At 36.7% G+C, this 27824-nt stretch overlaps 1 protein-coding gene across 1 annotated transcript in view; it reads right to left on the reverse strand.

Annotated features, from left to right (window-relative positions):
• ALG6 (ALG6 alpha-1,3-glucosyltransferase) overlaps positions 1-26026 on the reverse strand; it is a 43008-nt gene extending 16982 nt beyond the window's left edge. The window contains exons 1-7 of the mRNA XM_081306584.1: positions 25906-26026; positions 22923-23183; positions 16015-16099; positions 7776-7865; positions 6514-6602; positions 4453-4535; positions 3786-3850 (exon numbers count right to left, since the gene is read on the reverse strand). Coding sequence (XP_081162710.1) covers positions 3786-3850; positions 4453-4535; positions 6514-6602; positions 7776-7865; positions 16015-16099; positions 22923-23004 — 494 coding nt within the window. The 5' untranslated portion in view covers positions 23005-23183; positions 25906-26026. The remainder of the gene's footprint in view (positions 1-3785; positions 3851-4452; positions 4536-6513; positions 6603-7775; positions 7866-16014; positions 16100-22922; positions 23184-25905) is intronic.
• Between the last annotated feature and the right edge of the window lie 1798 nt (positions 26027-27824).

Here is a 27824-nt window from a genome sequence, read left to right on the forward strand (position 1 = left end):
AGTTTATACAGCATATTTCTTATGTAATTTCAAAATAATATACATATACCATAAAAGCTACTTCTAAGAAGAAACCAAAAGTATTAAGGTAATAAACAAATATGAAATCATATACAATAGCCTCAAATATATTAAGCCTACTACTGCTAAAGAGCAACTAATATGTTTAGGATTAAAATACCTCTAAATGGTTAAAATATAGCGTTGTTTCTTTTTTTTAATACTTTTATTTATATTTATTTTTATTTTTTTAATATGGTACTGAGGATCGAACCCAGGGCCTTACACATGCAAAGGAAGCACTCCACCACCACTCAGCCACAACCCCAGCCCCAGCTTTCTTTTTTTTTTTTTTTTTTTTTTTGACTACTTGGCAGTACTACTCTTAACAACATACCAAAATCTACAAAATCAAACACTGCTCCAACAGTAGGTTAAAAAAATAAAATAAAATAAAACTTATTGAGATCAATATACTTCCTCTGTAATGCACATCAAATAATACAAAGAATCAAAAGAAAAACAGGAAAGAAATTCTAATTAGAAATTCAAAACAGGGGCTGGGGATGTGGCTCAAGCGGTAGCGCGCTCGCCTGGCATGCGTGCGGCCCGGGTTCGATCCTCAGCACCACATACCAACAAAGATGTTGTGTCCGCGGAGAACTAAAAAATAAATATTAAAAATTCTCTCTCTCTCGGGGCTGGGGATGTGGCTCAAGCGGTAGCGCGCTCGCCTGGCATGCGTGTGGCCCGGGTTCGAGCCTCAGCACCACATACCAACAAAGATGTTGTGTCCGCCGAGAACTAAAAAATAAATATTAAAAATTCTCTCTCTCCTCTCTCACTCTCTCTTTAAAAAAAAAAAAAAGAAATTCAAAACATGCATAATGAAACAAGTAAAATTTAATAGAAGTATTTTTTTTAAAGAGAGAGAGAGAGAGAGAGAGAGAGAGGGAGGGAGAGAATTTTTAATATTTATTTATTTATTTTTAGTTCTCGGCGGACACAACATCTTTTGTTTGTATGTGGTGCTGAGGATCGAACCCGGGCCGCACACATGCCAGGCGAGCGCGCTACCGCTTGAGCCACATCCCCAGCCCTAATAGAAGTATTAAAAGTCAAGATAACCTTCTAAATCATAAAAGAAAAGATATAGGTGTGCTCAAGATGTAGGCAAAAGTTTTAACATCTGACTAGTAAGGTCAAAAATTATCAAGGAAATAATGTAAAAGAATTTCACAGAACTGAAGAACATGACTTCAAATTAAACAGACCCATTCAGTGTGTAAAACAACTGTGAAGAATACCTGAGCCTAAACAAATCACTGCAAATTTCAGAGCCCAAAAGGTAAATAATAATAAAAACAAAAATGATTTTGTAGCAGTAAATACCTACATAGTACTTAGCATTTCCCAAGAACTTGTTTTAAGTGCTTTATAAATATTCATTCATTTAATTCTCAAAACAAGTTTACAAAGTAATAGTTATTATTAGCCCTATTTTGCAGATGGGGGGGTACATAATTGTTAAAGAAATGTGCCCCCACAAAGTGACATATCCAAAAGCCCTGATTGAGTAATTCAAATTACAGATGAGAAAAAACTAAACATTTACCAGAATGGGTAAAATGAAAATGACTGAGAATCAGTGAAAATGGAGAGCATGAGGACTCTTCCAACATTACTAATGAGAGTATTAACTGGTGCACCATTCTTAAAAATAATCTGAGAGCCGGGCATGGTGACACACACCTGTAATCCTAGCAACTAGGGAGACTGAGGCAGGAGGATTGCAAGTTCAAAGCCAGCCTCAGCAGATTAGCAAGGCACTTAGCAGCTCAACAAGACCTTGTCACTTAATATAAATATATATACATATATATTTTTTTTAAAAAAAGGGCTGGAGATGTGGCTCAGTTTTAAAGTACTCCAGGTTTAATCCCCAGTACAAAAAAAAAAAAAAAAAATCTGAGGATAACAATATAAAGGCGATCAGTAGCATAGAGAAGCAGATCAAGGGAGGAAGAACAGAGGGATAGGGAGAGTACCAGGGAATGACATTGATCAAATTATGTTCTATGCATGTATGAACACACATAATGAATCCCACTATTAGTATAATTATAATGCACCAATAAAACAATAATTTGAGATTATCTAAAATTGGACATGGCACATCTATAACTTAGCAATTCCACCCATAAAAAATATATGTTCACAAAGAGATATTTATAAGAATGTTCAGAGCAGTATTCAACACAGCCAAAACCTCACTACAATCCAAATGCCTATCAGTAACAGGATTATTTCTGTTCATGTAATATCGTAAAGCAATAAAAATGAACAAATTATAGCTATATACAACTGCATGAATAGTCTCAAACAAAATGTTGAGCCCAACTCAGGTGGCTGAGGCAGGAAGATCTTATGTTAGACGATAGCCTTAGCAACTTAGCCAGACCCTGGCTTTAAACAGAAAATAAAGGGGTTAGGGATGTAGATCAATGGTTGAGCACCCCTGGGTTCAATCCTCAGTACCCCATCCCCAAAAAAGTGAACAGAATCAAAAATATGTGATAAAAACAATTAAAAATTTGAGCATCTTTTACAAATTCTTTTTAAAGATATACATCGTAGTTTTATTATAACCAAAAAGCCAGGCACAATGGTGCACACCTGTGATCCCAGCTACTTGGGAGGGTGAGGCAGTAAGATCCCAAGTTTGAGGCCACCTGGGCAATTTGGTGAAACCCTTTCTCAAAAACAGCAACCAAAACAAACAACAAAAATAAAATGGGGGGGGGGGGCAGGTTGAACTACCAAAAAAAAAAAAAATTGGAGAGACATGCAAATTTTCAGCAAATTATAAGATTTATTTACTTGTCTAAATGTTCCTTCATTAGAATACTTTAAATAAAAAACACATAAATTATAATTATTCAATTGTAGTTTCCCAAAGTTTTAAGTTATTACTATCTGTTAAGGAAACATTTTGTTTCATAATTCGAAAAACTATAAGAATGCTTGCTGGGTGTGGTGACACATGCTTGTAATCCAGCAACTTGGGAGGCTAAGATAGGAGGATCACAAATTCAAGGCCAGCCTCAGCAACTCAGCAAGGCCTTAAGCAATTTATCAAGACCCTATCAAAATAAAAAATAGAAAGGGCTAGAGATGGTGCTCAGTGGTAAAGGCCCCCTGGGTTCAATTCTCACCACCCAAAACAAAGGGAAGAAAACCTTTTCCTTTTTGTCAGTGTCAGATAATATTTCTGAACAATAGGCTATGTTACACCTTTTTAGAATTAGAAAAACATAACCATATCTGGCTTTTTTTTTTTTTGGGGGGGGGGGTACCAGGAATTAAACTCAGGGCACTCAATCACTGAGCCACATCCCCAGTCCAATTTTGTACTTTTTAGAGATAGGGTCTCACTGAGTTGCTTAGGGCTGTTCTATTGCTGAGGCTGGCTTTGAACTTGCAATCCTCCTGTCTCAGCCTCCTCCAGAGCTGCTTATGCAAATAGTTCACGTAAGCACCCATCCTGGTCAGTAAGATATTTTTTTAAATATTTATTTTTCAGAAGTAATTGGACACAATACCTTTATTTTGTTTATTTTTATGTGGTGCTGAGGATCGAACCATGTGCTAGACGAGCGCTCTACTACTGAGCCACAATCCCAGCCCCGTGGTCAGTAAGATATTATAGGATGAGAATATTATGTGAATTGAGCCTAGATTTTGTAACATGTAACTGATTTCATTTCTAAATTAGTAAAGGATACTGAAAATGTCCATAGTCGATGAGAATAAGACCTGGATACAGTAATATGCATAATGCATTAGCAATCTGTAAAGAAAAATATTGTGAAATAAGAAAGCAAATTGATGCCCAAACAGTAAAAATAAAAGTTCCCATTTTCCTCAACTGCTATACTTTTTTATCAAAAAATTTCATTTTTATAAAACAACTTTTTGGACACTTAAGTTTTCATGGAGGTAACAAAGGACACTACAATAAAAAAAGGGGAAAAATCACAAGAAGGTATTTGTCACTTTTAGAAAATATACAAATTGGGTAAGTTAATCTAATGAATAACCTATATCTAAAATGGTCAAAAATAATATTTGGTAACTATGGCTATGAGGATAGAGGAACTGTTCAAATACCTTCCAGTTTAGTCATTCTCACAAACCAGCTCAAAATTCAGATTTACTACTTAAATAATAAATTTAGTGCAGGGTGTAGTTTAGCAGTCCATAACTTCTTATTACTGTAGTAAGGCATGAAAAAAATTACTGTAAGATAAGGTGATATTTTCTAACTGGTAATTAATTGGTAGAATCATATTCTATCTACTCCCTAAAGCATAGCTTCTTTAAGGTCTATCCTTAATAGGGGAATTAAGAAAGCATTTCACAGATGAAATGTCAGGTTGCTTTAAAACTTACCTTTTTCTTAGTTGAGATAGCTTTTAAACAACAACAGTACAAAATCACTGCAGGTATATAAATCAGCAAATCAGCAATAAAAACTAAAAAACAAGCAAATAAATTCAAGCATGAGTCCAGGAGGATCTACAGCAACCCATTAACCATCTTTCTCTCTTCCTCCAATCTTACTGAGAATTCTGTTAACACTAGGTTCCTACCTACTAAGGGCAAGGCCCTTCCACAATGGTCTCTTCATTCCCTTCACCTGTGCCGAATTTCAAATACTACGTTACAAGAATCTCTTCTCAGTTTACTCTAACAAATTCATACATTTAATCAACTAGATGTACTCAATGTTCTCTCTTTGCTCTGACTTGGGCTTAAGAATGAAAAATACTCAAAGCAAGGAAAGGCAGTTTCTTTTTCCTAGTATCTATATACTTCACATTTTCTGGTGCAAAGAACAATCAAATGTGGAAATGCATGGAATATTTTTTAAATGTTCACATTTGTTTAAAAAATACATAAACTTCTGCTAATTAATTCATATAAAGAGCTTGAGAGGCCCAAGTAAGGAAAAAACTGGGGGAAGAGGGTAAATTTTTTTTTTAAAGGGCAGGGAGTACAGCTTATTGGTAGATGCTTGCCTAGCATGCACAAGGCCCTAGGTTTGATCTATAGCACTGTAAAAACAAACCAAACCCCTGCCCCTCAAAAAAGTACATAATTCTGAATGTGCAGTCCTTTTAGAACAAATAAAAATAATACATTAAATTCTTTAACAGTAATATCAAAGAGTCAATTTTTTCTTGTACCTCACTAAATACAGTGTTCAGGAAAAGTGACAGTAAAACTGTCAGTGTTAAATGCATGCAATCTATGTTCAACTACAGACACCATATTTAAGACGACAGTGGGGCTGGGGGTGTAGCTCAGTGATAGAACCAGTGTTTAGAATGCATAAGGCCCTGGATTTGATCACCAGCACACATTAAAAAAAATAAAATTAAAATTAAAATTAAAAAAAAAGACCCTGACAAACTGGAACATACCCAAGTAGTATAACACAGACCTCAACAAATTGGTTATCTACATAATAGGGCTGCTGAACATGGAGCAGTGACTTTAAATGTGGGATGTTAGGATCAGACTGATTTTCCTTAACCTAAGAAAATAGAAACTGGAATACTGGTAGAAGTTCAATATAAAAAGGAAATTTTTAATGATTAGGGTTCTCTGAAAAGAGAAGTCTGTCTCTAAAGGTTTTGAGTTCCCTGAAAATAACAGATATTATTTCAGATGTTGAATAATTATGTGGTGAACATCAAGTTGAGAAAGGATTAAAACACTGGAGGGGAAAGGAGGGAGGTGTGGGAGAGGGAAAAACAGTAAGATAGATTATTTTGGGCCCGAGAGTCCATGACTGCATGAAAAGTAAAGATAACAGATGTTGATCTTAGACTTATTAAGGAAAAGGGCAGGACTGGCATTAAAATCTTCACCACATAAAGCTTTTAAAGAAATCTAAGCTTGTTACTTTCAAGCTTCTAGAACAACATACACAGAGCAATAAAACTAGTTGAATAGATTAATTTAGCAACAGTGTTCAAAAATACAATAAATGATAGACATTTACTTTAAAAAAGGTGAGAGGGTCTTGGAATTAGGATATTAAAGCAGCAGACTAAATAACAGAAGCTTCAATTTACAGCTATTTATCTGCCTCACTGAACTATGCTTGTTTCCTTTGCTTAAAATAAGGATAATAATAGTATTTATCTCACTTTGGAGTTCAAAGAATTAAGTGCAATAATAAATGTAAAGTACTCAGAATTATTCCTTTCTACTCTTTTTCTTATCTTACATATAAACTTGGTTTTATACTGTCTGTGTATGTATATATATGTGTGTGTGTGTGTGTATTATATATTTATATTTATATGTATGGACACATATACAATATGCATATGTATAATTATACAATTTTAAAGTCATTAAGAACAATAATAGTACTTTTTATCAGTTTGTCCCAGTTTTTTAAAAATCAAATTTTATATCCAATATCTGTTGTTCTTTTACCTGTTGTACGCATGAAGAGCTTGTGTGCCTGACTCTCATATCCACGTGATGTATGAAGAGCAATCCAGTCTGGATTTATAAGCTTTGCCCTGCAAATCAAAGCATATATAAATGTACCTTCTTTTTCACTTGCAGCCATAAAAACACATGAAGTTATTTTAAGGATATATAAATTTATTTTGAGAACTGTCCACTAACATCAATGTTAAAGCTTTACTTTTTATTTAATCATGTGAAATTGACTTAAGCAATAAAATAGCATCTGCCTCGCTCATCTTGCAACAAAACCATACAATGTATAATAGGAAGCTTTCCCTTCACAGTTCCAACGTAAAACCAAGCTGATGTGTCATTCCACATATTAAGCATATATTTGATAAAGAACAATATACTTGTGCTTTATAATCTTTTCAGTTATAACAATTGTCTATAAATAAACAATTATTGTCAATCAATGATAAAACTAAACACAAATATTGAAGATAAATGAAATTTTCAATCATATTATATTACCCTAACACTGAAAAAGCATAATTAATTATCAAGTTTATGAGCTTATTTTCAACCCATAGTTTTTACAAAGTAGTAAATAATTAAGATTGAAATAATAAAACAAGGAAAAGAAGTTCAGGAGATACTGTGAAGAAGTTCCTCAAAGTTTTGCTGACGTCAAGGCTGAGGTGAAATACTACTACAGAGTAGGACTGGGCTCCACCAAAATACAAGTCCTCATCTTCTATATACTACTCCATTTCTTTAAAAGGAATTCCAATTCCATGTCAGAAGTGAAACACTCCAGTAATTCCAGTTTCTAACTTGACAGATTAGTAAGAATAGCCCTATATTTTTCATTACTTTGGGCCATTCAAGAAAAGCTTTTCTGGGGTTGGGGATATCCCTCAGTGGTAGAGCTCTTGCCTAGCACACCCCAAGTCCTAGGCTCAATCTCCAGGTGGGGGACACACACCTTTTCTGTGCACAACTAACCCACTTTAGATATTTCTCAGTAGTCCATGTATAATTGGTAACATCTTTACTTCCAAACAAAGATAAAATTTTGCATTTCTTCCTAGCCTGTCCTCCAAAGAAATTAGAGAAATGGACAAACCCTGATATCTACCTTTCTTAAAACCCATTTGTAAATACATAATACAGTAGTAGCTACAAATGATTTCTCCTCTCTTCAGTAAAGCCAGACCACAGTGTTTCTTACGGTTTTTGCTAAAGCCATAAACATTCAGAGTGAAAGAGGAAAAACTTACACATATGCGCACAAGAGACTATGATAAGCTGTGAGAGGTGGGTAATCCAATCCCCAATACAGTAAATTGTTATCACTGCTGTTAAAATACCTAGGGAAAAAGAAAAAAGGCACCATTCCATTCATCAATAGTCAAGAAACAAACTTAGTTTAATATCTCATACAGTTTCATTAAAATTAAGCTTCATAATTTAAATAGTAATTGTTAAGTTATAAATAATTTAGAAAAAAGATACAACCCAAGACCATCTTAGGCAAACTGAAACTTATTGTTACCTTATTACTAGTAGATTTAATCAATGACTAATATACCAAAAAAAATGCAAGAAAAAAAAGAATTTGCATCTGATAGTCTAATAAATTAGGGAAACAATATTTTTAAGGATCACAATTTTAAAAAGTAAAAAGTCAATTTCAAAGAATACACAAAGGTAGGCTTTAACTAAGACTTCGTTTCAATCAACATGTAAAAAGAATCTACTGAATACAAGATTCTGTGAATTAATGAAGAACACTAGGTCTAATGTTTATAAATTCCTTGGCTCCTCCAGTTGGCCAGAATGTATAGGAACTGTATATAACTACTCTGACTCAAAAAATAAAAAGTAAATTTATATAAATGGATTTCTTAGTCATATCCTTTATAATTAAGTAACTTCTATCCAATTTGTTTTCTTAGTCATAGGAATAATTTAGAATAATGCAAATTAAACTCTAAAAACTACAAGTAACCATTGTTCATAAACCTATTTCAAATGGGTAGCAATTCCTTGATGTCACAGTTTTTTCCTTCAGGATTTTAAAAAATGTTTTATGTTAGCACTCAACATGATCATATTAAATAATTTATTATTCACATTCAGAAATCTGTTCTTCTTCTTGTCAGTTCCATAAAATGTAGGTCTGTACGGAAAGGGGTATAGATTAATAAAATGATCAAGGCATACAGAAGGCCCAGGGATCTGGGCATAGGATACTATGTTATGGTACCAGCTGGTGGCAGTTGTCCTGCCTGCAGAATCTCCAGGTTAGCTGGAATTCTTTTTGAAAGCTTGAATCTAGGAAACTGGGCCTGGCAAACAAAGGACTCACTTATCTAGAAAGGGATGCCTAAAGACTGGTGTCAATTGTGTTATTTCCAAATTCATGTTACTATGGGGCACATTAGCATAGTTTTATTATGTCTGCCTCATACAGTTGTTGAAGCATTGAGTTAAATTAAGGAGCTGTTATGCTATTATGAAGATAAACAACAATAAGTGTTGGCGAGGATGTGGGGAAAAAGGTACACTCATACATTGCTGGTGAGACTGCAAATTGATGCAGCCAATACGGAAAGCAGTATGGAGATTCCTTGGAAAACTTGGAATGGAACCACCATATGACCCAGCTATCCCTCTCCTTGGACTATACCCAAAGGACTTAAAAACAGCATACTACAGGGACTGTTGAGAGCCACAGCCGAAGGGGCCCCAGCAAACTTCCAGCTGCCAGCTGATGATTGGCTCACAGTGGCCCCAACAAACTTCCAGCTGCCAGCTGATTGGCTCCTCTGCGGTGATGCTCATTGGGCTGTTTCCCTGCCCTTTCAGACCACAGAGCTGCTCATTGAGGGACTCCTTTGGCTCCGCTCACACGACCCAACCAATCGGCCTCAAGAGCAGGAGGAGTGGGGGGGTTGAGAGGCTTGTAGGAAGCAGGTGGTGGCAGTTGGGCTCTGAGGGAATTCCTGAAGAGCTCGTGTGGTGCGGCGTGTGTGTGTGTGTGTGTGTGTGTGTGTGTGTGTGTGTGTTCTAAAAATAAAGTTCGTTTCTGCTTGATAAGTGGCTCATGAATTGTGCCCAGCCAGACTGCGGCAGGGACACAGCTACATCAAGGTTTATAGCAGAATAATTCACAATAGGTAAATTATGGAGCCAACCTAGATGCCCTTCAGTGGATGAATGGATAAAAAAAAATGTGGCATATATACACAATGGAATTTTACTTAGCATTAAAAGAAAAAAATCATGGCATTTGCAGGTAAATGGATGGCACTGGAGAAGACACTGCTAAGCAAAGTTAGCCAATCTCAAAAAAACAAATGCTGAATGTTTTCTCTGATATAAGGAGGCTGACTCATTGCGGAGTAGGAAGGGGGGACATGGGAGGATTAGATGAATTCTAGATAGGGAAGAGGGGTGAGAGGAAAAGGGAGGAGGTAGAGGATTAGCAAGGGCAGTGGAATATGATGGACATCATTATCCAAAGTACATGTATGAAGACTCGAATTGGGTGCCAACATACTTTATATACAAACAGAGATATGAAAAATTGTGGTATATATGTGTAATAAGAACTGTAATGCAAAAAAAAAAAGTACATGTATAAAGACTTGAAATGGCATGAACATACTTTATATATAAAGATATGAAAAATTGTGCTCTGTATGTGTAATAAGAATTGTAATGCATTCCACTGTCATGTATTTTTAAAAAATCAATATAAAAAATATAAATAAATAAATAAATAAGGAGCTGTTATGTCACTGCCTGATGCAAAGTATGTGCTTAATCATAGTTAAAACTGGCCATTAGCCATGAAACTGGTATAGATAGAGCAATGGGAAATCATCAAGAAATTCAAGAATTACATTTCAACCAATAATTTGGTTTTCAGCCTCTTATAAGGCAAAAGCTATTTTTCATTTACTTTAACCTTGAGATTCACTGGAGATAAGGAAATGAGGTACAGCCCTGACAGTAAGCTATAAGCACATAAACATACATACAGTAAATAAAATCACTGATTAGATTGGGAGAAAAGAATGAAAGGGCTAAAAACTGTGTTCCCCACTCTTGTGGACATTCCTACATAGAGAGAAGCACCAAAGAAGATAGCTTAAAAGCATTTCAAGTAAAACTTTAAAATCTACCAGTAGAAACAAAACAATAAATTGATATTCCTGCTTTACATACTTCAGATAAACCTGAAAAGTTGTATAATGCTATTTATAACACTGAAATGAATTCCCCACTAAATTCCTACATAATCTCAGTGGATGTTTCAGTATTAAATACAAAAAAAAAATTGTAAAATTCCATTCAAGAGTGTTATCATTCATTGTAAGCTGGGGGCAGTGGTACATGCCTTTAACCCCTACACTCAGGAGGTTGAAGCAGGAGGATCACAAGTTTGAGTCCAGCAGCCTCCACAACTTGGTGAGATCCTGTCTAAAATGTTAAAAAGAAGAAACAAACAAACAAAAAGGGCTGGAGACAGCTCAGTGGTGAAAAAAAGAAATGTTATCATTAACTTCAAGATGTAATTTTTCCTAACAACCCAGAGTCATTATGAATATATTTGCTTCAAAAAAAATCTTAATTTGAAAGTTTCAGTTTCAGGAAAGTTTTAAGAATTGCTCAAAGAACTTCTATACATGGAAAATTTTAAAAATTAATTTTACACAACAAAAGAAACCACAAGAAAAATTAAAAGAGCAGATAGGAAGATTTTTATTCTATACACTCATACACACATAGGAAAAAAGGATTAAACTGCAGAACACTATGGTAGCAGACAGACTTTAAGGCATCCCCTTGAGCCCCATTTTCTAATGTTAAACCCTTGAATGTGTTGATCCCTTCCCCTTGAGTGTGGGCAAGAACTGTGACTTGCTTCTAACCCATAGAATATGGCAAATGGGATAGAATGTCACTTTTGTGTTTATGTCTATGTAAAATTCTATCTTGCTAGCAGATATGCTAGATAGACCCTCTCACTGACTTTGAAGAAGCAAGCTGCCACGATTTAGTAAGCAGCATATTGGAGAAGGCACGTGGCAAGAAATTGCAAGTGGATTCCAGAAGCTAAGGGTGGCTTCCAATCAGAAACTGAAGCCCTTGGGTTTGCAGAAGTTAATTCTGCCAACAACCCAAGGGAACATGGGAGTGCATCTTTCCCCAGTGAATCCTCTAATACATCTTGAGCTCAATGGAAACCTGGACTAAAACCTTCTGAGGCCCTGAGCAGAATTATCACAATAAGTTATGCCCAGACTTCTGACATTAAAAAATTTTTGTGATGGGCTGGGGATGTGGCTCAAGCGGTAGCGTGCTCGCCTGGCATGCGTGCGGCCTGGGTTCGATCCTCAGCACCACATACCAACAAAGATGTTGTGTCCGCCGAGAACTAAAAAATAAATATTAAAAATTCTCTCTCTCTCTCTCTCTCTCTCTCTCTCTCTCTCTCCTCTCTCTCTCCTCTCTCACTCTCTCTTTAAAAAAAAAAATTTGTGATAGTAAATGTATGTTTAAGTAATTCCTATTTGTGGTCATTAGTTATACAGTATTAAAAATTTAAATAACTGTTTATTTTAAAAAATCATTAGCAAAAAAACAAGATAATTAATCCACTAGAGATATAAGGAAAAGATATGAACAAGCAATTTTGAGAGGAAATATGATCAATGAATTTATTTCAGGATGCTCAATGTCATAAGTACTCAAGGAAATACAAATTTTAAGTATAGTATGATTAAGGGTTGGTATAGTATGTGGAGACACTGGTGTTAGTACCCACTGAAACTGTCTACAATAGAGATTCCACTTCCAGGAGTCTTACCTAGAAAAAAACACATGCACAAGGGAAGTACACGTTATTCTAATCATTTCTCTACCAAGAGACATTGAGAATCTTTCAGCTTCCTCACTGTTATAAACCACCATTACCACCAATCCTCCTGATTTATAAAACAATAGTTTTGTTTAGAAAGTGACAAGCTCAGCTCATACCTGCCAGTCCCAGGTATGACACCACACCTGCATTGGACCAGGCAGTTCTTTTTGCTAATGATTATTTTTCAAAGGTGGGAAAGATTTTGCCCCTTGACAAAAAGAGGTAGAAAGAAGAAAGCTATTACTATTATTCCGGCTTTTAACATGACTTCATAAAATCACAATGCTTGAAGCCCAGAGAGTCATCTAATGACTATAAGGTAAAAGGCCTCAGAATAAAAAGCCAGTATAGAAGAATAGCAAAGAAGATAAAAGGAAAAACCTGAATCTTTGATTACCATCATTAAGCCACTTTTATCAGCCCTATGAAGTCCTTCAGATAATTGTATTATTGATTAAGCTCACATTTTCTTCTTTTTGAGACAGGATCTCCCTGTGTTTGCCCAGGCTGGCCTGGAACTCCTGGGCTCAAGCCATCCTCCTGCCTTAGCCTCCCAAGTAGCCAACATATTCTTATTTTCTATTAATTACTTCAAAAACACTCACTTCACCATGAAATTTAGCTCCTAGGTTATTTTAGGCTTTTTGTGTTTTGTTGTTGATACGCTGGGGATCAAACCCAGAGCCTTGTGCATGCTAGGCAAGTGCTCTACCACTGAACTAAATCCCTAGCCTTCATAATTTTTCAAAGACTCCCAGACCATAATCAAAACCTGATCATGTAAGTATGCTGTGAATTATACATTTCTTATATTTTAATAATGAAAATGTATGCAATAATCCCCCCTTATCTTCAGTTTTGCTTTCTATGGTTTCAGTTATCCTCAGACAATTGTGGCCCAAAAGTATTAAGTGGAAAATTTCAGAAATAAATAATTCCTAAGTTCTGAAGTGCATGCCATTCTGAAAAATATAATAAAATATTACATCTTCCCACACTAGTCTGTCCAAAAGATGAATCAACCCTTTGTCCAGCATACATTCACATGGTATAAGTTACCTACCTATCAATCAGTAGCCATCTTGATTAGCAGATCAACTGTCATAGTACTATAATGCTTGTATTCAGGTAACCCTTATTTTACTTAATAATGGCCCTAAAGCATAAGAATAGTGATGCTGGCAATTTTATTCAGTATATTATTATAATTGTTCCATTTCATTAGTAGTTAATGATACTTTCTTACTGTTCCTAATCTATACTATTATAATATGTATGTTGCTATGGTTTAGATGTGGTTTGTCCACAAGTTTCATGTGCAGAAAGCTTGGTCCTCATTGTGGCAGTATTAAATAGTGATCTTTTAGTGGGAGGTAACCAGGTCACCAAGGACACTGCCCTCAGAAGGGATTGATAATGATATGTCATACTGTGTTGGTTATTCTCATGAAAGTGAGTTGTTATAAAAGAGTAAGCCTGACCCGAGTCTCTCTCCGGCATACTGTCTGATGTGGCTTACTGTGATCACTTCTGCACATGTTCCCACCACTGTGATACCATCTACCATGAAACCCTCACCTGAGCTGAGCAGATACCAGCCTTATGCTCTTGGGCCTTCAGAAATGTGAGCTAAACAAGCTTCTTTTCCTTATAAAGCATCAAGCCTCCAACATATCATTATAGCAACTGAATATGAATAAATGTGTATACAGGGAAAAAACAAAGTATATAAAAGGGTTCAGTAATATTTGTGGTTTCAGACATACACTGAGGGTCTTTGAAGTATCCTCCATGGATGATCGATGACTATTGTACATATTTTCAACTCTTAATTATGTTATCCAAAGTAGAATACCACTGTTTGAAAAACTGAGGTAGATCGGCATTAAAATGATCCATCTACCCTACATGGTAAGATTATATTTTCACTCCTAATATCAATGTTTCCCCCTAGCATTATGCTGAAAGCTGCAAATTTTCCCTTTTCTCTCATCTTTCAATACTACATATTACATTGAATTTCATAACAAAATCTTTGAGAACTACTTATCAAAGAATAGCCAAGAATAAAATTATCCATGTAAAATTTACAAAACAATTACACAGCTCAAAAGCAGGGCTCTGATTTGTCAGTAAATATTATCTCATTCTACCAATCAAGCAAGAAAGCAGCATTAAGAATTCACTAGTAATCTAAAAAATGACACTTGTTAATTAAATGTCAAGATCTGAAAGATGCTCAAAATAGAACAATTAACAATAATGCCAAATATTTAGCTGGCCTCTGTTTGCAATAATCCAAAATCTGACTAGCGTATAGCCAGACTATTAATAGAACGTTCAACTGAGTTGCATACAACTCTCTGGTAAAGGAATTAGATAAAAGCAGTGACCAAAGGAGTCAACAGAAAGAATGTTATGAACATTTTAACAAACAAGCTATCCAGTAAATCAATAAGTAATAACATCAATTGTTACTGAAATATGTTCAATAAAAATGACATGGTACAAATTTTTATGAAGCCATAAGGGCAACCAACATATTGAAAGGACATTACACGTCAGGTACTGGTCTCAGTTCTTTACATGGATTATTTTATTCAATTCCCACAAAAATCCAATGAACTATGCAGTCTATTATTTCCATTCTACAAGTGAAAAATGAAAGAGAAGATTAAATAATTTGCCAAAGGTCACAGAGCAGATAAACAGAAAAGCCAGGGTCTGAACCCAGGCAGTCTGACTCCAGCATCTATACTTCTCACGGCTCCTGTACACCTCTAACATTGCCAGCAGACACACTGAACTTCCAGGTAGACTTGTATATAAAGTTAAAGTTGATCACCACGGTTCCAGTGATTGAGAATAACAAAAACTAATAAAAATTTCTGCAATATTCTCTGAGTGCTATATATACATATATTTTATACCATGAAACCCATGAAGGATAGAGCTGACATCCTCCTTCACAACACCAGAGAAAGCTACAAAAATGGAACCACATGAAAAAGAACATACAAACACTTATTTCTTCAACAAATATTTACTGAACAGCTGTAAAGTGCCACAGCCTATACTAGATGCAAGGTATTCAAAGACGAACCAAAGGGACACACGTAAATTTTTCAGAGTTGAAAACAAGTCTTATTACAATAGGCTTCTTCCCTTTGTCCCCTTTTCAGCTTCACAAATTTAGCCATCTGCTATTACCAAGACATTCTGTTTTTACCTATAACTTAAATCAAAGTGATATTTAGTAAGAACAGTAGCAGATGAAGGAACAGGACATGAGTATTTCTGTAATTTATGTCCAGAAGATTTTCTGAGACATAGTATTCTACCATCACAGTTCTGGCTCAGTAGCATATCCCACTGACTAAATATACATATGGCTAACTATGAGGACTACATAGTTTCAGAGATGGGACTACAACACGCAAGGCAATATATGAGACAAAAACACCATCAGTATGCAGGAGATGATGATGCTCAAGATAAAAAAAACAGTGTTTTCCTTTTAAATATCTTCAAAAACTCTATGCCACATGATTAAAATAACAAAATCAAATTAAAATTATCCATACCATTGTTTGATCGGTAAATTAAAAGTAATTTCTTGCCAGTGTCTCTGAGCTTCATAATCACCAAACATAGGGGGTTTTCCAGCACCTAAGATGAAAGGTAAAAATAGAAAACAACAATCTACTTTAGTATATCAGTGATTGTTTTTTCCTTTGAAAGATTTTCTAAATTACAGAGGGAGTATAAGTTTGGGAAAGAACTCAGGAATTTAAAAAAAAAAAAAAAAAGTCAAGAGAAATAAGGTCTGAATCCTGGCATGCTAACATACCCAGTGATTCAGCCTCCCTAAGCTTGTGCGCATTCAAAACAGGATCAACAGAGCCTGCCTCGGGGAGTACTAGAACAAGTAAGATAGCAGACCTAAACTACCCAACAGTGCCTGGCACACAGGAAACAGTCAATCAGTATAAGCTACTGTTAATACTCAATTAAAAATAAGGTAGCCAAGTTTATTTTTACTTCATGAGAAAGAATTTCAAGTATACTGTCCAATGAGTATCATAAAAATTATAATAACAGGGCTGGGGTTGTGGCTCAGTGGTAGAGCGGTTGCCTTGCCTGTGTGAGGCACTGGGTTTGATTCTCAGCACCACATACAAATAAATGAATAAAATAAAGGTCCGTCAACAATTTTAAAAAAATTATAGTAACAAACATCTATGTTTTATGTTTTTGTACAAACTATAAATAATTAAAGGTCAAGTATAGAACTAAAAATAGAGTATATATGAAAAAAATTAGTCACTTTGGTAGGCTTTCCTACCAAATGAGTTATGTAAAAACTTTCAGTTTATAACTTTTTCCTCATAATTGTAAATAAGGGATAATGAACTTTTAATAACTAACATTTGATAATGCTAGACATTTTTGTTTTGTTTTGCAGGGCTGGGAATCACATGCTAGGCAAGCAATGTACTTCTGATCTATACCTCCATCCCAGTAAGTATTATAGTTATTATCATCCCCATTTTAAAGCTAGAAAAACAGAGGCAATGGTCACTCAGTAAGAAGCAGTGTCTGGATTTGAACCCAGCCTGAAAGGCTCCATAGCCCATGTTATTACCTCCTACTCTGTAATGCCTCACAACTTGTTTAAGTAGGTTATTACCCTTAAGTGACAACAAAGGTATTTTCTTTTAGTAAACGGTAAACACCCTTTCACTCTTTAACTAGCAGCTGACTACAAAACTGAGAAAGCTCCAAGAGGTACAATAGATTCACAGGTTTTTAAGACAGTAAGTAAGGTGGAAGACACAGTCAAATGTACTCATTAATCAGTTGAATAAGGACATACCACTGCCCACTAAAATCCAACTCAGATTTTCTCCAGCTTTGTAACACCACAATTACGTAAACTATTTTCATTAAATGTTTGTTATTATACCAATATTCTTTAAATGTTAGAATCTACATCCAGAGAGATAGTCCCACTGTGAAACAATTAAGGGAAAAATAGATTAACAACTCTATAGCATATACACATTGACTCAATCATTCAACTGACACAAGAAATCACCCACCCATGTATACCCATACCCATACACACACACACACACACACACACACACACACACACACCACTCGTTCAGGATGAACCATATCTTATTCATTTGTAGCCTCAAGATAATAATAACACCTACTAGACTCTACCAATGGCACCTAACAGATTCTTCATGAATGCTAATGGCAAGCAAGCTGGTATAATTAGTGTGATATAGCCAGGATTTTGAGTTCATGAGACTTGAATTTGATTTTATACTTGCTAGATGTGCAATGTTAATTTATGATGGCAGATCAATTAATTATGCCAAGGGTGCTTGAACACAATGCTCAAATATTGGTTCTTGCCCCAAAACATCTTTAAATTACTGCCTGGCCCTTTGAAAGTCTAAGCCTCTCTCTGTTCATGCTGCTTATACCTTTTTCCATTTACCTCTTCTATCAATTCATAACCAACCTTCAAGAACCACCTCAAGGGGCTGAAAGTGTAGCTCAGGGGCAGAGGGCTTGCCTTACAGGTATGAGACCCCAGGGTCAGTCCCTAGCACTGGGAGGAGAAAGGAAAGAAAGAAAGAAAGAAAAGAATCACCTTGAATCCTAAATCCTCCATGAAGCTTCTCTCATAAATTAAAAACATATTGGTCATTAATTATTGACTTCATCTCAGTACTTATCCTTTCAGCATCACGTTTCATCATGACTAACACCATTTCCTAATCACTATCCAAATAAGAATTTTAGTTCCCATAGACAGAGAAATTTACTTTATAGAGTTCATAGGAAGCAGATTGCTAGAGATACATTAGAAACTTGCTTAATTCAACTGAACAAAGAGAGAATAACATAAAACAAAATTTTTAAAAAAAGAAAAAGCTGGGTATGGTGGCACATGCGTATAACCCAAGCTACTCAGGAGGTTGAAGCAAAAGGATCACAGGTCCCAGGCCAGCCTGGGCAATCTAATGAGTTCTGCCTCAAAATAAAATTCAAAAAGGGCTGGGTATGTACCTCAGTGGTCGAGCTCTTGCCTCATATGTGTAAGGCCCTGCCTTCAATTCCCAGCACAGGGAGAAAACAAAAAGGAAAAGAATTCCCCCAATTAATTAACTGCATTATTTACATGTACTTTTTTTTTTTTTAGTTGTCAATGGACCTTTATTTTATTATTTATATGTGGTGCTAAGAATTAAACCCAGTGCCTCTTGCATGCTAGGCAAGGGCTCTACCACTGAGCCACCACCCCAGCCCCTACATGTACATTTTTATAGGAAAGTGTTTCTATTTCAATGAATATAACCAACAAATATGGCTTACTTTGGAGAAGGAAGAGAGTTGGGGTTTTTAGTTTTTTGTTCGTTTTTTGTTTGGGTTTGGACCACTGGGATAATAAAAGTCAAGAGAGGATTTTAAGTAATTTCCTATACCTCAAAAAATCCAACTATCTAGATTTTCTGAAATTGCTCTAGACTTGTGGTCAGTGTGGAAGAATTTATTACCAATCTCTCACAAATAGAAGAATGGATAATGACTCTCTTTAGGGTTGGGAAACAAGTTTTTATCCAGAGTCTGACCTACTTCAATAAATTCAGCTGACACTGGCTATGAAATTAGTACTTAAGTTTTTAAAACTGCTAAAGTGCCCTTAAAGCAACCTAGAAGGACAACCCAACTGTACCTATGGGAGCTTCACTTGGGAAGGGCAAAAAGGATTCCTTCCACAGTGATTAATCCTACAAATTCATTTACATAAGATTAAGAATTACCTAAGAAAACACACTGATATATATGTACAGAACTTCAATTTTGTCTCATTCACAGGAAAATTGGCTTAAAGTACCACTTAAATGTTCATTTTATTAATTGCAGAACTATTCAGAATTATGTTTGAATCTACAGCACAGGTAGTTTCTTTGTTAACACATACTTTATTTTACATTCTAAGAAAAGGAGATTTGGCTAAAATTTTTCGGTAATAAAATCCCATTTATATGTAACTCAACTGAGTCCTGTGAGTCCTTATAAATAGCCGTGATTAAGTGTTAAGTTCAAAGAAACTGACCAATTGAATAGAACACAGTCACACTTCAACAATGATTGATTCTGTATGACTTTCTTTTCCTAAGCAATCAATACAACTTTGGAATAAAAAGATTATTAAAATAAGATAACCCTTCTCAGTTCAAGTGTTATTTTCTCTAAAGACAATGGTAACACTTTAAATCAAGTGTAGAACAATTATGAAATTTCTATAAATTATAATACTTAATATTAAAATCAGAATTTGTCGACTCCCCATAGATTATTTAAAAGCAACAAGCAATATTTATTCAATATTTCAGGTGTGTGAAAATTACATAATAAACTCCAATAACATAAGAGGTATGCATTTTAGAAAACATTAAATTAATATATATTAGTAGTTTGCATAAATTATATGCATGTTTCCAAAGGAAGAAGGATGCATTCACAGTAAGCAAGCTAACCAGTTTCTCACTTGAGTATGACGGGGTTCTGAATGTGCTACCCAAAATATGGCACCTTGGCATTCTACATATTTTAAGTTGAAGGAATTTGAGAAATAGAAGGTGCAAGAAGGACTCTCTGACCTTCCCCTGAAGCAGGCCATAAAACCCTGATGTGACAAATGTCCTCCTATAACCAGAGGAAAGGGGCATCCGTGTCTCCAAAGATGGAAGGACAACCAGGAAAAAAATGATCAGCTTTGCCAAGTTTCTCCCAGTTTACCACTCTGAGCTCATATTCCTTTTGTCCTATCATGTTTCTGTTCTTCATCCAACCTAGTACAAAAATGCTCAGGTTTAATTGTTTCTTCAGGTCTTCATTTCCTTGTGAAGGCTCCCATGTTGCTGTTGGTCTGTCCTACTGAATAAATCTGTATGTTTTTCTCTTGCTAATCTGTCTTTTGTTTGGGGACCCCAACAGAAAACCTAGAATGGTAAACAGGAATGATACTTTTCTCTTACACTAGTGCTTCCTAATTAGAACCTTAAAAGAATGTGAAACAAATGGAAACTAAAAAACAAATTATAACAGAAAAGTATTTTAACTAACAAGTGGGGGCGGGGGAAATCCCTCAGCAGCATCACAGCTATTATGTGTTAAGTCTCCCAGCTTCTATGGCACAGCGGTTTTTCGCATGCAAATGGTGAATATGTCATATTCTTTGTAATGGGGTTGGAGAACTGGATCAGAACACCATTTATCTTAATGTTCTGCATTTTTTATCTTCCTTATCTGAAAAATGATAAAAATATAGAATAGCTGTCTACAAATACTCCACTAATGTGCAACAATGCACTTGTCCTAAACAGTAACCTAAATGTAATCTCATTCTGTTGACTTTCTGAGGTACAATTTAAGAACAAGGTTTAAAATAAGCAGCAGGGTCCTGTTTTCCAGATGGTAAATATAACTGAATAAAACTTAAGACTTCATGAGAGATGTGAGATGAATTATTATATGGAAGCCACAGGAACAGAATGTCCATTGAGCATTTGATTATACATACCAGCAACAATGAAATACTGTGATTTTAAAATTTGTATTATTTTTTCCTATAGTCTAATTTTAATTCTATTTAACTCCACATCAACATAAACACTTCAAACAAATTATCAGTTAAAATTTTCATTTAATACCAGGTGCGGTGGCACACACCTGTAATACCAGCAGCTGAGAGGAGGCTGAGACAAGAGGATCACAAGTTCAAAGCCAGCCTCAGCAATTTATCGAGGTGCTAAGCAATTCGGTAAGAATCTGTCTCTAAATAAAATAGAAAATAGGGCTGGGGATGTGGCTCAGTGGGCAAGTGCCCCTGAGTTCAATCCCTGGTACCTCAAAAAAATTTTTTTTTATTTAAAAAAAGAAAAATGAACAATAAAAAAATTAAAGATACATGTCAAAATTAGAAGATGAAAGGAAAATCATAAGAGAGACATAGGATTAAAAATGAATCATCATGTTCAAGAATAATGCAGTGCTGAGTCAGAAAACAGGATGACTTTCCAACAGGCCAATTATGGAGTGAAAACAAAAGTAATAGAATTACATATTTTATATAATAACAATTATCAGTTGGGCGTTTCCTCAGTCCTTCTTCTCCCAGTTCAGCTACAAAATGACCTCCTTCATTAGATTCACTAACAAACTTTTCTGAAAGTTTCGATGTTCCATTTTTAACAACCATCAGTCCTCAATTCATTACAGTCTGGCAACCAGGAGGCTCACATGGTCCTCGTCTAGTTTTAATGGCCCCCCCCACTTGACATGTCCACAGCTTGACGCTGTTAGTCTGTCCTTATTTCTTAAAATTCTTAGGTCTCTCAGCTTCCAGAATAATAACCTCACAAGCTCTACTTCTACCTCAAAGTTTCTTTTCCGCCTCTTTTAATCATTACCCCTTCTATTTGGAGGTGGTAAGTAGCTAAATTGTTTTCTTCTTGCACTATAGGTACTTGGCTGAGGAACTTTCAATACAGAAAAGAAGGCTGATGTCATATAGCTCAGTGGTGGAGTACTTGCCTAGCATTTGCAAGGCCTGGGTTCAATCCCCCACACTACAAAATAAAAATAAAAACAATACAGATGGGACTTCTGTTTCCAGCAGTATAGCAGACTAGTGTCCAGAAAGCACCTTTAGTAAAAATCCTAGATAACGTTAAATAAATAATGTAATATAATAAATGTATAAACGTTCATATAATTCATATATTCATATAAATATTCATATAAAATTTTAACATATGGCTGAACATGAGTCTTCAGAGTCTAGAAACGACAACAAAAATTTCATCAACAACAGAGTCTAAATAAGATTTTCAAAACACTAAAGAAAGTAATTGCTGACACAATTCCATGCCCAGCAAACTTTTAAGACTGAAAGCAAAATAGAGATATTTTCAGACAAAAACTCTTTGTCCCCAAAACATGCTCACTTAAAAAAAAAAAAACTCCCAAAGATGTACTTAGGAAGACATAAAGGGTAAGAAAAAAGGGGGAACAGAAAATGATACACATGAGGGCAAAACTGAACAAATATTAATTGTATAAAACAAGGCACTAATGTCTAATTTATAGGATTAAGAATCATGAAACAGGGCTAGGTATGTGGCTTGGTATACCGACCAAAACAATAATATTGAGTTTATGAATACTAACTATACACTACAAACTACAAACACAAAATGCACTTAACTCTTGTACAGTTTCTTTTTATTATAATCAGATGTTTAAATGTATTTTATTGTCCACACCAATAAAGCTTCAAATTCTTCTCAGAAAGCTTCTCAGAGAGCTTCCTCAGTAAACTTACCAAAAAAAAAAAAAAAAAAAAAAAAAAATCTACTCAGAAGAATATTTACCTATCTTTGAAAATGTAAAAATGTATTACCTGAATAAGAATTAAGAGAAACTGTCCATCGTACTGTTAGTCCTATTAAGACTACTACTGTCATCCAGGACCACTGTTCCATAGTTCTCCAAATTCAGGGAGGAAAACAAAACCAGTTCCAGAATATTTATAATACAGAGTCAGTCACTTATTTTCTTGATCAGAAAAAAGTTACCACTTCTTTGGAATCAGGAGTTGGAGCGATTTTAAGTGGTGCTTCACTTCCAAACAGTCAGAAACTGATAATGTCTGTGAAGTAGCCTGTGGGAGAGGAGGAAAAAAAGAGCTTTAGCTTAGAACGGTACCTTAACAAAGAACCTATGAAACCAACTAGAGGGGCTGGGGATGTGGCTCAAGCGGTAGCACGCTCGCCTGGCATGCGTGCGGCCCAGGTTCGATCCTCAGCACCACATACAAACAAAGATGTTGTGCCCGCCAAAAACTAAAAAATAAATATTAAAAATAAAAATATTAAAAAAAAACAACTAGAAATATGGAGAATCCAGGGGAGAGGGCTAGACTAGGTACAAAGGGAAGGAAGTAGTTTGCTATTCCTTCTTTCGTTAGCCCTGTAATTGGGAAGTGTACCTCAAAAGGTAGCTCTCTTCCTGTAAAATGTCTGAAGATATAGTAGAGGTTTGTTCTTACAAAGGAACATTTCTGAGAAGGAAAATGACAAGAGACATAGATAGTGGCAGAGTCAGTTCTATCTAAAGCATGTTTACCTACGTGTGAATTTAAGACCACAAAGACAGAATGTTTTATCTTTGGTACAGAAAAAAAGGAGGAATTTTGTCTTTGTATTTGCTTTGGTAGTCTTCCATAAAGTAATTTCTGAAGTTTAGTTTTTAATTATTTTCTTCAAAAATATATATACACTAATCACACCAAATTTTCATCTTAGAAAAATGAAACTTTGCAAAGAAATCAATAAGAATAGCCCAAATCTTAAGAGAAAATATAAAAGCAATAAATTCAATTAAACACATGTTTCTCCATCACTCCCTCCCTTTAGGCTAGGCATTGAAAAGTAAAATTAAGGCTGGGGATAAAGTTCAGGAGAGTACACCTGCCTAGCAGACAAAAGGCCCTGAGTGATCCCCAGCAGTGAAAACAAAAAGTAAAAAGCAAACTGACATTTTCCTCTTTCACAAGGCATGGTGGTACTCACCTATAATCCCAGCATTTGGAAAGGTAAGGCAGGAAGATGGTAAGTTTGAGGCCAGCCTCAGCAAATTAAAAGGCCCTCAGCAACCTAGTGACTATCTAAATAATTAAAAAAAAAAAAAAAAGGGCTGGGGATGTGGCTCAGTGGTTCAATCCCTGGAACAACAACAAAAAAAATCTTTCTTATATCTACTACACTTAAAATCTAATATCCAGCCGTAAGACCCTCTAAAATATGACCCCTGCCTGCCTCTCCAATTTCATCTCCTTGCACTTTGCCACAGGTCTTTCCTCCCATCCTAGAACCTGTTGAGTTCATGCAAGCCTCCCTCTGTCCCTGCACCTGGAATTCTCTCAATTCAACTCCCTGGATAATCTTTTGTCATTCATGTTATACTTCAAGTCATCCCTTAGAAAAGATCACTCTCTCCCCACCCTACTAAAATTTTCTCCTCTTAATGACTGTACCACTACCTTCTTTAATTTTCTTCACAATTTCTTTCACCATCAGAAGCTGTATTTTCAAACTATTAAAAAATCACACAAAATTTTGAGTAAACTTGCTAAAGACTCCTATACAGGCAGAACTGATCTATGGTGTTAGAAATCAGGAAAGAGGACACCAATGGGAAGGAAAGAAGGGATGGTAAATGGCACGGATTTCCTGGGAGATCTTGTGTTTCCTGGGAGATCTGCTTCTTGAGTTGAGTGATAAGCTGAGTGACGGTTAAAAGACGTTTTTACTGGGACCGGGTTGTCGTTGCTCAGTGGTTGAGCGCTTGCGTGAGGCACTGGATTCTATCTCCTGCACCACATAAAAATAAACAAATAAAATAAAGGTATTGTGTCCTGTCTACAACTAAAAATATATTTTTAAAAAGATGTTTTACCTTGTAATATGCCAACAAATAACAACTTATAATTTGTGTCCAGTGTTGTTCTGTATGTATATTATATTCCAATAAAAAAAAACGTATTAAAGGAAGTGGCATTAACTTATCAACTAGAATGTAAGCAGCATGTGAGCAGGGATCCTCTTAGTCTTTAAGGTTGCTGTTGCCCCGCATTTAAAACAATGTGGGCAGAAAGCAGGAAACCGCTAAGTATTTGCTGAATGGCGAAGACTGGAGGGGGAGGGGAGAACCAAAAACACGGAGGAGAGCGGGTCAGGCAAGTATCTAATTTTATATCTAATTTTACTAAGTCCTTGTGTAAAGATACTCAGACTTAACTGCTCTCTTCCCCTTAAATGTAAAAAGGTTTCTTTGCAACTTTTCCAACCTGTAAAGGAAAGTACAGTGACTTTCTAAGCCATCCACACACCACAAAGTTGCCATGTAGGTGGCAAAGGAGGTTCCCGTCCCGCTTTGCCCTGGGAGTGCATCCCGACAAGTGCGCCTTCCACATCCAGGGCTGAAAGTGTTCTTTTCGGTGTGGAAGACCCTCCCCGCCCAGGCCACCACCGCCGTGGCCACAGCTTCCAGGAAATGCAGCTACCCCAGGTGAGCACATCTGGCAGCTGCGACCCCTCAGGACATTTCTCCTCCCTTCCTACAGCAGGCTAGACCCTCCGGACTGCAGGAACAAGATCGCCAGGATAGCTACGGCCAGGTCGTGGCACCACCATCACTACCTCTCCTCACCCGACCCCCGAGCGACCGTGCAAGCTGGGCTGGAGAGGCCTCGCGCGCGTCCCTGGGAGTGGATTGGAGATGACAGCCGAGTCACCAGCTCCGCCCCGGCTGTTGTCGGGCGCGAATGCCCGACAGCCACCCACGCTGGCTCGGGGTCCGGCACCCCGGAATCGAGCTCTTACCCGCGGCGGCCGGACGCTGGGATTCGCGCCCGCAGGGGGCCTCCGGAAAGCGCCTGCGCGCTCGCTCCCAACCTTTACCTCCGCGAGCCCGCGCGCCGCCCGCGCGCCCAGTGCGGGAGCGAGCCCGTCGAGCGTAGGGGCGGGGCGGGGCGGGACTGTACTCTGAGTGCCAGGAGGACGCGGCCCGCGTGGGAAGCCGGGCACCTGACGCTGGAACCCGAGAGGGCTGGCCACCCGGGTTAGGCCAGGGGCAGGTGGAAAGCCCCTTGCTCTTCTTTCCTGGGATCATGGCCAAGGCCTGAGCGGCTGCTTAGCCCACAAATTCCTATCAGGGGCGGGTCCTGGCTCACGTCGGAGAGTGGAGAGCCCTTAGCTGGTGCTCAAGTATCGGGCAGCAAATCTTCCTTTGGGCCTGAGCTCTGGAGGAGCCGCACAGCCAATTTCCGTCACTTTCTTCAAGGATGCGAAGACGAATAATCCATAGCAAGGCTGGGAAGTCAATTCGTGTAAGAAATATGATTGAACGTCCATTTTCCAGAGCGTGTGGGTCGTACATAAAAACAGCTCTGCCAGTAGCCACTATGCGTATCCCATCAGGCAGTTTGAATTACCTATTCCCACGTTTGCCCAAAATAACCACATTCGTCTCCATCCTTCAAATAACACACTCATTTCCCCCTTCTGAATCCTGCCATTCTGTATAAGCCAACCCTTCTATAAGTATCAGCATATATTTGTATATTGCTATGGCTTTCTACTAAGTGGGTCTGTACACTCTGTGGACCTCAGTTTCTCCATCTGTGAAATGAATCAGTAGGGCTAGGTGAACTCCCAGGTCTAAAACTTATTCCATTACAGATAAATGGCCATCAGCCTGTAAATATGAAGAATTTGGCCAAGTTTTTGCTCTCCGGGAATTTAATTATCTTTGAAAAGGCTTTTTCATGCATAAAAGGAAGAAGCACACATATTGAATGTCACATCATTGGTGCATACACTAAACATTGTAAGAGTTTACAACGAGCATTGGGCTCGTTGTAAACTACAAACTATCAGGAAATGCTTTTCCTGGAAGAGTCAGCTAGGCATTGAAGAAAAACCTGGGCTTAGATCAGACAAGAGAAGAGAATGGAAGTCAAAATCTAGACAAAGGAAATGGACAAGCCAAATTTGTGGCAGTTGAAAAGTACAGAACATTTTCTCAAGGATACATGGTGGGAACTGAAGGAGAGGGATGACTGGAGAATCTTGAACACCAAGCTGTGGTGTTTGGAATTTATTCTCTTATCAGTAAGGGGCCATTAAATGACTTTTAGCAGAGTTAAATGTGTAATACAGTATTAGGAGAAATATGAAGTGGTGATAATGGATCAGATGAATCAGAGGGAGAGGTAGAAAATTATTATAGTAGTGCATGCATGGTTAGACAAGGATCTGGATTGAGATGATAATAGTAGAACTGGAGAGGAAGGGATCAAGGCAAGAGGGAAAATATATAGGTCTTAGTAACATACTAAATATGTGGAAATGAAACAAAGGAGAGGGAAAAATTAAAGATGGCTCCCAAGTCTTCAAGTATGAATTTCTAGAACTGATAGATCTTGGGTAGCCTGGAGACGACTTAGCTGGTTGGAGAGAAAGATGGTGCATTGTATTGAGTTCAAGGAGATGGTGCATTGTATTGAGTTCAAGGTGACGTCAGAACAACAAATTAGTAATATCAGGTGCCAGTTATGAATCAGATCCCTGGAAAGAAACTGGCACTAAAGAGGGAGAGATGACAACTTTTCATTTGCTGAAGAATGAGGAAGCTAGCAGAAAAGGAAAATAGACAACCATACTTGAATAAAAAACATATTTAAAGCCAAGAGAAGGAAGGTAAGCTGATTAAATATAAGGTTACAAACACAGGAAGAAAC

The sequence above is a fragment of the Spermophilus citellus genome (assembly GCF_964194105.1).
Source record: "Spermophilus citellus genome assembly, chromosome: 9".
Classification (NCBI taxonomy): domain Eukaryota; kingdom Metazoa; phylum Chordata; class Mammalia; order Rodentia; family Sciuridae; genus Spermophilus; species Spermophilus citellus.